The sequence below is a fragment of the Vombatus ursinus genome, unplaced genomic scaffold, assembly GCF_900497805.2.
Source record: "Vombatus ursinus unplaced genomic scaffold, bare-nosed wombat genome assembly UNPS02014802.1, whole genome shotgun sequence".
In the NCBI taxonomy this organism is placed as follows: Eukaryota; Metazoa; Chordata; class Mammalia; order Diprotodontia; family Vombatidae; genus Vombatus; species Vombatus ursinus.
Window position 1 is genome coordinate 31769742 of NW_020954580.1, and position 11363 is coordinate 31781104.

At 37.8% G+C, this 11363-nt stretch overlaps 1 protein-coding gene across 1 annotated transcript in view; it reads left to right on the forward strand.

Annotated features, from left to right (window-relative positions):
- Positions 1–985: 985 nt before the first annotated feature.
- Positions 986–11363, forward strand: part of LOC114051311 (protocadherin-8-like) — a 65443-nt gene continuing 55065 nt past the window's right edge. Inside the window, exon 1 of the mRNA XM_027873536.1 lies at positions 986–1083. Coding sequence (XP_027729337.1) covers positions 986–1083 — 98 coding nt within the window. The remainder of the gene's footprint in view (positions 1084–11363) is intronic.

Sequence of the window (11363 nt, forward strand, 5' to 3'; positions counted from 1 at the left end):
ATGTACAGTTTTTTTTGTTCTTTTTTGGTTCTTTTGTTCTGTCATGTTTCTTGATTTTTGTTAAGTTTATAATGAAAAAGAGATGTTTAAAACTAGATTTTTTAAAAAAAGAGCATGGAGACCTGGAATCTAGAAGCCACAGTTTTAATCATGCCTCTGATATTTATTAGTTATGTGCTCATGGAAAAGTCACTTAACTCTTCAGTGCCTCAGTGTTTTCATCTGTAAAATAGGAATAATAATAATTGTACTAGGTACCCAGTAGGCTTCTTCTGAAGAACACATTTCCTCATACAAAGTTTAAAGTGTTACACAAATATGAGCTGTTATTATCTTAGACTTTAGAGACTATGTAATACAATTCCTTCATTATGAAAATGAAATTACACTCAAGAGGTGTAGTAATTTCTATTTATGTAGATATTAAGTAGCATATCTTGGTTTTGAACCCAAGTCCTCTGGCTGCAAATCTACTGCCTTATGTCTCATCATCTGTAAACCCAAAATGGCTAAGGTTTTCTTGAAGGCAGAGTGGTACGGTTTTGCTTCCTGGACAAGCTTAGATGAGACCAGAGACTGTCAGAAGTCTGGTCCAAGTGGAATGAATGTCTGACCCTTTGTTGTACCTAGAGATACATAGCATGGACAACTGAGTTGCCTATTCCAAACAGGGAAAAGTCTGGCTTTTCCCTCTGGAGAAGAGAAAAACAAAACAAGACAAAACAAAACAAACAAACAAACAAACAAACAAAAAAAACCTCTCCATTTTGTCCATAGAGAAAGTGACCGTATCTGAGAACAATGCTAGAAGCCACCTGCTGGGAACAACGGGGAAGCTGAAGGAGAGACAAACACCTGATGCTGCCCTCCAGGAGTGATGCCGAGCTAACCTTGGAGCCACACAGAGAGCAATGAATGATGCCACCTGCTGGGAACTCTGCAGAACTGCCAGGAGGAGTCCTACAGCGAGCAATGCCCACCCAGCATGACCTGCTGGGAGCTGAGTGGGACAGCCACACACGAGCTTGAAGCCACAGCCGAAGGAAGCTGCCTGTTCGTGACTGTCAGGGCTTCAGATTTCATGTAAGCTGTGGGGAGGAGCTCACTCTTCCCTGCAGGGTGGCTGCTGTTTTCCAAGGGATTTGTTGTGAGTTCGACTTTCCTCCTTTAATTTTCTGAATTGCTGTCTTGCAAGTGGAAAGTCAGTCTTGGCCTTAATCTACCAGGAGCAGGAGATAGCATGGAGAGATTTCTGCCAGGTTTCTGGGCCAGGGTCTGTGGGTTAAGAGAGTAAGAAAATACCTGACAGTATATTTGGGCCATTAGGATCATAGGGCAGTCTCTGACACAAGGGTCACATTCCTATCTCCAAACAGTTTCTCAAGGGCAGATATTATGTTGTATGCTTCTTTTATATCTTCCACAGGGACTAAAACATTTCCTGACATATAATAGATTCTCAGTATAACTCCCCTCAAGTGTGACTTTCATTGAAGCCTTTCCTGATTTTGTTCCCCAAGCCCCTCAGATGCTATGACTGGTGCTCCAAAATCACCTTTTATTTATATTTGGTATATACTAATATATGTACAAGTTCTCATAATGGAATGCAAACTCCTTGATGGCATGAGCTGTTTTTCATTTTTGTCTTTTTATTCCCAGTGCTTATCACAGTGCCTGGCACATGGTAGGCATTTAATAAATGCTTATTGATTATTAAATATCATGTTCAAAAATTTGGTAGATATTCATTAGGTGTTTACTCTGTGAAAAAAACTATACTGGGAATATAAAGATAATTTTAAAATATATCCTGCTTTCAAGGAGGGTACCATCGAATGGGGATAAAGGCACATAGACAAATAACTATGATACAATAGAGAGTGAGGTAAATGCAAGGTGAATGGTTAGCCAAAGTTCTATGAGAAATCTAGAGAAGAAGAAGTTATTTTTACCTGGAGATGTGGGGTAGTTATTAGAGAAATAGCCATGGAGATCTAAGGCCTGGAAGAAAGGGAAAACTCCATGAGATGGAAGAACACCAAAAGAAGCAGATGAGGAGAGGAAGTTCAAATCCTTCCTAGGCATGGGGAACAGTATGATCAAGGGATTGTCTATGGGAGAGAAAAATACAAAAATAAGAGATGAAGGGAAGAACAACTTGGCTGGGCCACAGAGTATGTAAAGGGATATAGTATAGAATTAGACTGGAATGATAGATTTGAGTCAGATTCTTGAGGGCCTTGAATTTCAAAGTCATTTTATATTTTATCCAATAGGTAATGGGAAACCACTAGATGATAGTGAGTAAAGAAGGCTATCATCAGAACTATGCATTAGGAAAGTTATTCAGAAAGTGATATAAAGGATAGACTAGTCTATGAGTCACTAATCTTCAGGTGGAAAGATCAGTTAGTAGGTTATTACCATAGTCTAGGTAAGAAAAATACATGAGTCTGAATGAGATAGTTAGGGTATAAATAGAGAAGAGAAGATGATTTAGCAAGCCATCTCAGATAAAGAGTTAACATGATTTGGAAATTGGGTGAATGTGTGTAGTGAGGGAAAAGTAAGAGCCAACTGTGACTCAGAAGTTATGAGCCTGGGTGATTTGGAGGCTAGTGATGCTGTCATCAGAAAAGGGAAAATTAGGTGCACGTACAGGATTTTGGAAGAAGTTGATGGTTTCAGTTTGGAACATAATGAGTTTGAGGTACCAGTAGGATCTTCACCAAGGTGAAGATATCTAGCAACAAATTGGAAATACAAGACTGGATTTCTGGTATCAGGTTGAGGGTTAGCATATAGATTTAGGAGGCATTGAAGTAAGTCAGGGAACCTGGATTTAACTAACAAAGATAATTACTATTAAATTGGAGGGCTTGTTGATGAAAAACCTTGCTCTTACACTAAAGAGGAAAAGGTAGCAAGGAGTTGTCCACTGCTTCAAATGCCACAGATAGGTCAGGAAGAACAAAGACCAAAGGCCATTGGATTGCTTGTTAAGGAGGCAATGGTGCTGATGTTGAAGATAATTGTTTAAAAAATGAGGGGAATGGAAACCAGCTAGGAGATGAGGAGTGAATAGTTGATGAGAAAATAGAGACAGTCAGGATAGAGTACACTTTCTACAAGTTTGACACCGAAGGAAAAAAAAAGATTATTTGAAGGGATGGCAGCAGGGAATTGAAAGTAAGAATAATGAAGGTCTGAGCATGTTCATTAACTGAGAGGCTACAGACAATAGAATGAGAGAGTTTGAAGATGCTTGAAAGAAGGAGATGATAGGTCACAAAGTGACTGGAGGAGATAGGATTTGTATTAGAGGTAGAGGAATTAGTTTTGGACTAATGTAAACCTACATGAATGTAAGCCTACTAATGTAAGCCTACATCAAATCTGTCCTTCTTTGGACAAGAAGGAAGGTCATCTAGCAGGAAGGATGAAAAGACAGTTGAGGACAGTGAAAGGCTTGTTGAGGGAGCTCATGTCAGATGGCTTCAATATTCTTAGGCGGTGGCATTGTGTAACATGTACCAAAGGCCAAGAACATGAACATCTGACTGAAGTTAAAGGATAGTGTTGAACACATTTAGTTACCTGGCTTACTTCTCCATTAGTCTTTGCTTTATCCATCTTCCTTTCCCTTTCCCTTTCTCTTTTCTCTAATGTAACATGAAAATGAGTATGCTGTTGGTGTTAGCTGAAAATTAACTCCATTATTTATCTACCAAGCCCAATTTTTATGAGATTTTAGATGTCACTAAGTAAAAGGATAGTACCCATATACAGTCTATTGACTTCCCTTTCCTCAGTGTAGAATTATTAACAACAGCCGTAGAGCCATGAATCAGAACTGGTTTGTAAATCGTGGTAGTTTTTATAATATCTTTATTAACAGACTGGTGCTTTAGGGGAAAAATAAATTCCAAAGCGGAAGGTCATGTAGCTTAATCCTTATTTTGTGTTAGGAGTGCTAATGATTAGTTTTGCTCTTCTATAGCACTGCCCTATCATTTCCATTGGGGTAAAAAATATGTTTTTGAAGTCGATAAAAATGATTTGCTTCTCTATTGCTCTTGCAGGCAGCATTTTGGCTGATTTAGCTCTCTATGACCCTGAATTATTCCTCTCCAAATCATTTAATAAAAATAACAGCAATTTACTGGTAATCCTCCTCAGAAGAGGCTGCTCAGTGAAGCCCTAATAACAAAATTTAGTATGCAATGGTATAAGAATGTGAGATAATGTAACCTAACATGAAGTACCTAGACATAATTCACCTTTTTTTTTCTGGCTAAGATTGTCAATGGCTGACTTTAGCTATGTTTGAAGTAAGTATTCTAAAAGGTAAAAACAAAAATTCAAGCCATTGGGTTGATTTGTTTTCTTCCAAACATTCTTAATAGCTTCAGTTTCTGAGACTTACTTCTTGAAGAAAGGAACATTGCACTTGATAACATTATGCTCATAAGTCTCCAGAATGTTCAGCTGAGAAATGAAAGTATATTTAATGGTATAGATATCTGTTCTGAACTATACTCAAATGGTTTCTGGTCTAAGGAGAAATAAGTTTCAAGGTCCTGTAAAAGTTCATACATACTTTTACACTTGGACACCATTTTCTAGACATTTTTAATATTAAATTTCCTGTGGTTTAATTTGTTCTAAAAGCATGGACACAGATTCATGTAACAGGAAAGGTGGACCTTAGAAATATTCAGTAGTCTGCTCCATTCTAGTTAACTATATTCTATATACCTGAAGAGTCCAATATGTACTGTAATTGACCTAAAAATGTGTACATATACTGAAGTATGGTAAGAGGCTCACACATTGGTATTCTACACTTTACAAAAGTATGGAGGCCTTCTGTTTAAATGTTCTCAGAGTTTAAATCCTGTTTTATGGACTTGATTTCTCCACAATTTGTTGAAAATTAGTGTATCATGTGTTTTTGTTTCAAAGACAAAAGTGAACTCTGTAGGGAGGCAAGTTGTTCTTGGCTTCCTGAAAACACCAAAATGTCTTTTTACCAAACTGAACAGGAGGCACAAATTGCTGCTTCGTTTGCTGTCTTTTCCTTTTTTTGTTTGTTTTGTTTTACATTTGACTCCAGCAGAGATCAAAACTACACTTTATGGACTTACAGCTTGGAAATATGCTGGCAAATGTGAAAAGAAGCAATAGAAAGCAAATTTCTGCCACAGAGCTTTTAATATAAAGACAAATTTTTATCTAACAGAGCCAACAGAATGAAACACAAATGTACCAGCAGCAGCTCAGGGCTGTAAACACAGCATCCTGATGACAGGTCCCTAGAGGGGACAGATCATACAGTTCTATATCATCTGGCTTTGTCTTTCAACTGACACAATACTGATGTTAGCCTCAGAAAATGTTCTTTCTTAAAACTCCAGATATGCTTTATTCATAAGGCAATATTTTAAAGAGGTGATTATTTGCTGTGAAATGCTGATAACCCTAATAATGAATACCAATAGCAGTGTAGCAAACTCCCTATAGTAATTGATGCCAAATATTGGGAGAAAAAATGGAAAAAAAGGGAGTATTTTCCTAAATGCAGCTTGTTTTCTTATATGAAATCCACATTTGGCACTGTGCAGGTCAAATTTTGATTAAGTGCAAATTTCAATTTTCATCCAAATTTTGTTACAACTTGGAGAAACAACTGTAGATCATTCTTTACTTTCATTATGAGGATGGGCTACTGTCATCATAAACCTATTTAACAATTCTATGGAAAACAATAGTCAGTTTCATTAAGCTTCTTTAGGGTGTGGGTGGTGGGTTGTGGGTGGTGGGAATAAAGAGTTCATGGAGAGGAAGCATATCAGTGAATATTTATTGTGCCTATGTGGAGTGGTCTTCTAATTTTGCATGATTCTTTATACTTTCTAGCTTAGGGACCACAGGGAATAAAGGAAGAGAGAAACTAGAGTATCTTTTGGGCTCAGGCAGTACTATACCTAGAAACTTCCTTAGGTAAAATAAAAAAAATAGATCTCCATAAGAATGTGAGAAAATTATCTATAACATAACTTTTAAGAAATGGAGTATACTTATCAGTGTTGCACCTGAGTATCCATTCTTACAGACAAATGTGTCTAGGGAAGGAGAAAAGGTTTCTAAAGGAGAATGTTTTGCAGGTCCCCAAACAGCTGTGTCCTAAGAGAGTGAAAAATCAAGAAATATGTCTCTGCATTTTGTTATAACTGTATCTGAATATAATATAAGGTATTAAAATATTAATGTGTTTTTCAGTGTGTTGTGTTGATCTTGTTTGGGGATTTTTATATACATCCTGATCTGATGTGTCTTTCTATTTTCATTATCACCATACCTCTCTAGGGTCTCATTGAAATCTAGGTTTGAATAAGTTGTACTATATTCATTCAGTCATTAAACATTTATTATGTACCTATATACCAAGAGGCTAGGTCAATTCACCTCTTTGTGCTCTAGGCAACTCTTGACGTAGAGATAGTGCCAGTTGCGTTGGTAAAGGGAGTTTCACCACTTACCAGTACCCTATGCCAATGAAATCATTGACCCAGGCCATATTACAGAAGTGAGCTTGTTCAGTTTTCAGCCTGAACATTTATGCCTCAGAAATAGACCAAACTTTCAAATCAGGGTTTGATTTATCGTTTTGTTGATTATCTAGATTTAAGAAAATGATAACGTCTGAATAATGCAGATTAAACTTCAAAGTGGGGCTCTTTATTTTCCTGGAGAGCCAGTTGTTAAACATTTACCAGTACACCCCTCCCAGCCTCAGGTAGAGGCATGTACTACTCATTGCACAAGATTCTGGGGTTACAAAGTCAAAAATGACATGGTCTAATAGGCCAAAGTTCCCCCTCCCTGTCTCAATCTTTCCAGTTACTAATACTCTCACTGCAGTTGTTATTTTGCAGGTACTCTTTTATGTACTTGTTGTTTCTCCCCAGCAACTGGGATGCTCCTTTAGGAGGCAGAGACCACATTATTTTTGTCTCTGTATCCCCAGGATCTAGGGCAATGAGTAGTCATGCCTTTACCAAGGAGGGAGTGCATTCTGTGCATGAGGGGCAGTTTATGGAAAGATGAAAGGGAGATGGAAATTCCTTTTGATGAACTACAAGAAGGCCAATTTATCTGGAATGTGGAACATGTGAAGGAGAGACATGGGCAGCAATCCTAGTAAAGTCATCTGGAGCCAGATTATGGGCTTTTAAAGCCAAGCAGAAGAGTATATATTTTATCCCTAGAGGCAAACAGGTATGGCTGATTCTCAAGGAACAGAATGACATGGTCCAGATTTGTTTTTTAGGGATAGAGAATGGATCTGTGATTTCGCTGGTAGAGTTAGTTCCTGAGTGAAGAAGAAATGCTTTGTACTAAGGTTCTTACCTTCTCTGCAACTTTAAAATTTTTTTTTAATTCTTATTTTTTTATTTATGGAATAAAACAAACATTTCCAAAACATAGTATAAAAAAGGCGGTTACACATGAAACTGCAAATCTACTATTTACAACTTGCTATTCCTTTTAAATATATCGTGTACATTATCATGTACATGTATATCAGTTATCATGTACATTTTGTAAAAAGTTGCCTAGAGCACTGAGAGGTTGTGACTTGTTGAGGGTCACATAGCAAGTATGTGGCAGAAGTCTAGGCTTTAATCCAGGTCTTGCTGGCTTTGTAGTCAATTCTCTCTCCCCTATTCCATGATTCATGGAAGATGGAGAGGAGAGGAGAGGAGAGAGGGGGAAAGAGAGAGGGGGGGGGGGGAGTGATGGATGAAGGACCAGTTAGGGGTCTACTGCAATAGCTCAGGTGAAAGGTTACAAGGGTATGAATTAGGACAGTTTTAATATGAATGGAAAAAAGGAAGTAAATGTAAGAAACATCATTCTGAGGGGTTATGGGGAGGGAAGAATTGAAGATGAGTGGAGGTTGCAAACCTGGATGATTTAAAAAAATGTTGATGCCTTCAAAAGAAATAAGGAACTTAGAAGATGTGTGGGTTTGTGGGGAAAGAAAGTGAGTTCTGTTTTGGCCTTATTGAGCTTGAGAAATACCTAGGAGACATACAGCTGGTGATGTTTAATAGATAGTTGGCAATATGGGAAGGGGGTTTAAATGAGACACTGGGGACACACACATGCAAACACATATATTCAACATATATATATATGTATGCATGTATGTATTTATGTATACACACATATGTATTACAGACATACTCATATATTAAACCAAGTTTGTGGGATTTTGCATGCTACTGTATATGCAAAGGGAGATGTGATTCCTAATTTATGAAGTGAATGATGAGAATTTACTTTTTGTACATTCCATAAGGGACCTACTGGGTTGGTGCCACACACTATGGGGAAAAGCTGTGTGGTTTCAGAGACCTTCTTCAGAGACACTGTATGAAGAACACATTTTCATCCTTCAGCGAAGATGTAAATGGCATCAAGGTTAGCTCCTGCACTGATGATCAATTATTTAACTTGAAAAGGCTACAAGCCAAGACTAAAGTGGAGGGAAAGTTGGTGCCTGATTTTTATTCGCAGATGATTGTGCACTCAAAGCAGCCTCTGAGGCTGATTCTCTGCTGCTTGTACTAATTTTGGTATAAAAATTAATACCAAGAGAACAGGTTCTCCACCAGCCAGCACCACACCATTCGTATTGGAACCATCAGTGACGGCAAAAGGAGAAATATTGAATATTGCAGATAAGTTCGCTTACCTTGGGAGTATACTTTCCAGGGATACACACATAAATGATGAGGTTGATGAATGCATTGCCAGAGCAGGCTTAGTGTTTGAGAGGCTCTGAAGGAAAATGTGAGAGAGAAGAGGTATTAGACTGCTTTCCAAATTGAAGTCTACAAAACTGTTGTGCTGACCTTATTATATGCCTATTTAATGTTAGTTATTTGTATATTATTTTACCTCCTCTACTACAATATAAACTCCAAGAGATATTAATGCTTTCCCTGACTTCACCTCCCTGCTATTCCTTGCATAAGACATATCACCTTCTGACTCCTAGCTATCCTTCATGCCTGGAATTTTCTTCCTCCTCAACTCTGACTCCTGGCTTCTCTGGCATCCTTCAAGTCCCAACTAAACTATTACCTTCTACACAAGAAGCCCTTCTTGATCTCCCTTAATGCCTAGTCTCTTCACTCTGTTGATTATCTCCAATTTATCTTGTATATATCTTGTTTATATATAGTTGTTTGCACACTGTCTCTCCCATTTTGAATATGAACATCTGGAGATAGGGACTGGTTTGTTTTCCTTTTGTTTTCTTTTTGCCTTTTTTATTCCCAGTGCTTAGCACAGTCTCTAGAACATAGTACGTGTTTAATAAATGTTTGTTGACTTGATTTGTTGACTGATTCTTCCTCCCTATCCTAATTCCCCAATTTGATATCTCCTTGCTCAAATTTTCACAGTATTTATATTTCCCTTGTGTATTTAATGTTCCAATAAATATTGGTTATTTGTGTACTGTTATATTTCTCCTTCTAGAATGTAAACTCCAAGAAGGTAAAGGTGCATTTTATTTGTTATTCTGTATTCCCCAGGAGTAGCAAAGCATTCTGCATAATAAAATATTTGTGGAATCATGGCAGATTTAAACCTATATATATATATATAAGCATTGTCATTACTTAAACAGCTTTCCATTAAAAAAAATCTCTTTAGCTCTTGTTTGCCACAGCATGGTCTAGAAATACACTTGCAGCAATATTTATTAAAGTACCTAGACATCAATTAGCTTTTCAAAGGCTAGTTAGTTCCAGTGTTTGATTCCTAGGTCCTGGCTCTGATCATCAACTTTAACTGTCTATTAATGATGTAAAAGTAATTATTTGCTGACATAGCCATGAAGCAATCAATAACATTACAGGTTATTCGCATACCTCATTTTAAAATTAGGCTCAGCATTATGAACACAGCCTCTGTGCTGATTTTGTTCTATTTGTTATAGGACATTCTTCATTGTTGACAATTCAATAGAATTAGTAACAGTGTCATCATTAGCAAGTTGGACTGCTTAGCATTTAGAGCACTTCACACATAAAGGGCACTTAACATGAAACTATTTATTGTGATATGAACAGATGGTTTAATGTTTCTGTAGCCTTCAGCAAATCAGACCACCCATGGCTTTCTTCAGCCATGGGCTTTTAAAAATAATTGATGCAGGGCAATTTTCTAGTAAGACTAACTGGAGTACTTTCCCTCAAACCATCTCCTTACCATCAACATTCCCTACTGCATTGGTTTGTAGTTGACTGGGGTAACATTTTTTCCCCCAGCCTGACATTCCCTGCTATCACAGATAAGTAATCACTGACATAAAAGAAGAGGAAGGGGTTGAAATTTCATTATTAATGATTCCTTTGCTGTAAGAAAGCTATTCAGAAATGATTGCTTTGGAAAATTGTTGTCTCCTGATTGGACATTTGCAGACACTGAAGAGGTAGTTCCCTAGAACCTGTCAATAAAAAAATGAGAAAAACAAACAAAAACAAAGCTCCAGAATAGAGAGCCAAAGCCATATTGAACAAAGCAGTATCCATGTTTATTTCAAAACATCCCAGAAAAGTAATCATGCTCCCATCAGAGGATTATATAATTGTTCTCTGGGAGAACTACAGAGGATGAAAATCCTGCTTGCTCATCCTGAAAGTTATAAAAAGTACATATAGAAAGCAAGTGAGCTCTCTTAAAACACAAACTTTTCTAGGATTTATGATAACACATGGTGAATTGCAGGAGACATTGTTTAGGCTCTGTTTTGTGAGTCTGTTTAGGGGGATAATGTGACCCTGAAAAGGAGGATTGGTCAGAAAAGATACTCATTTGCATATTCTAAACTATGTAACCTCTGGGGCAGGGCTCAGAAAAGACACACTTGCCTGGGGCTGAGAAAACTGATTACACAGCTGAGGGGGTTTACTGATGGCATGTATTTAACAGAGGGCAAGTATCTCCAGCCTTAGCTCTTAGGAATGTTTCTGAGGGAGTAAAGTCTGCAGCTGTAGAGATTCTGCAGCTTGCTGTTCCTTCCTTCCTTCCTTCCTTCCTTCCTTCCTTCCTTCCTTCCTTCCTTCCTTCCTTCCTTCCTTCCTTCCTTCCTTCCTTCCTTCCTTCCTTCCTTCCTTCCTTCCTCCCTTCCTTCCTCCCTTCCCTCCCTCTCCCTCTCTCTCTCTCTCTCTCTCTCTCTTTTTTTAAACGAACATGTCCCACAGGAAACTTAGGTTTCCCACTGTCACTCTGTGCAGGAGTAGACTAAGCTCTGTGTGGCTGCTATGGCTCCTGATTGC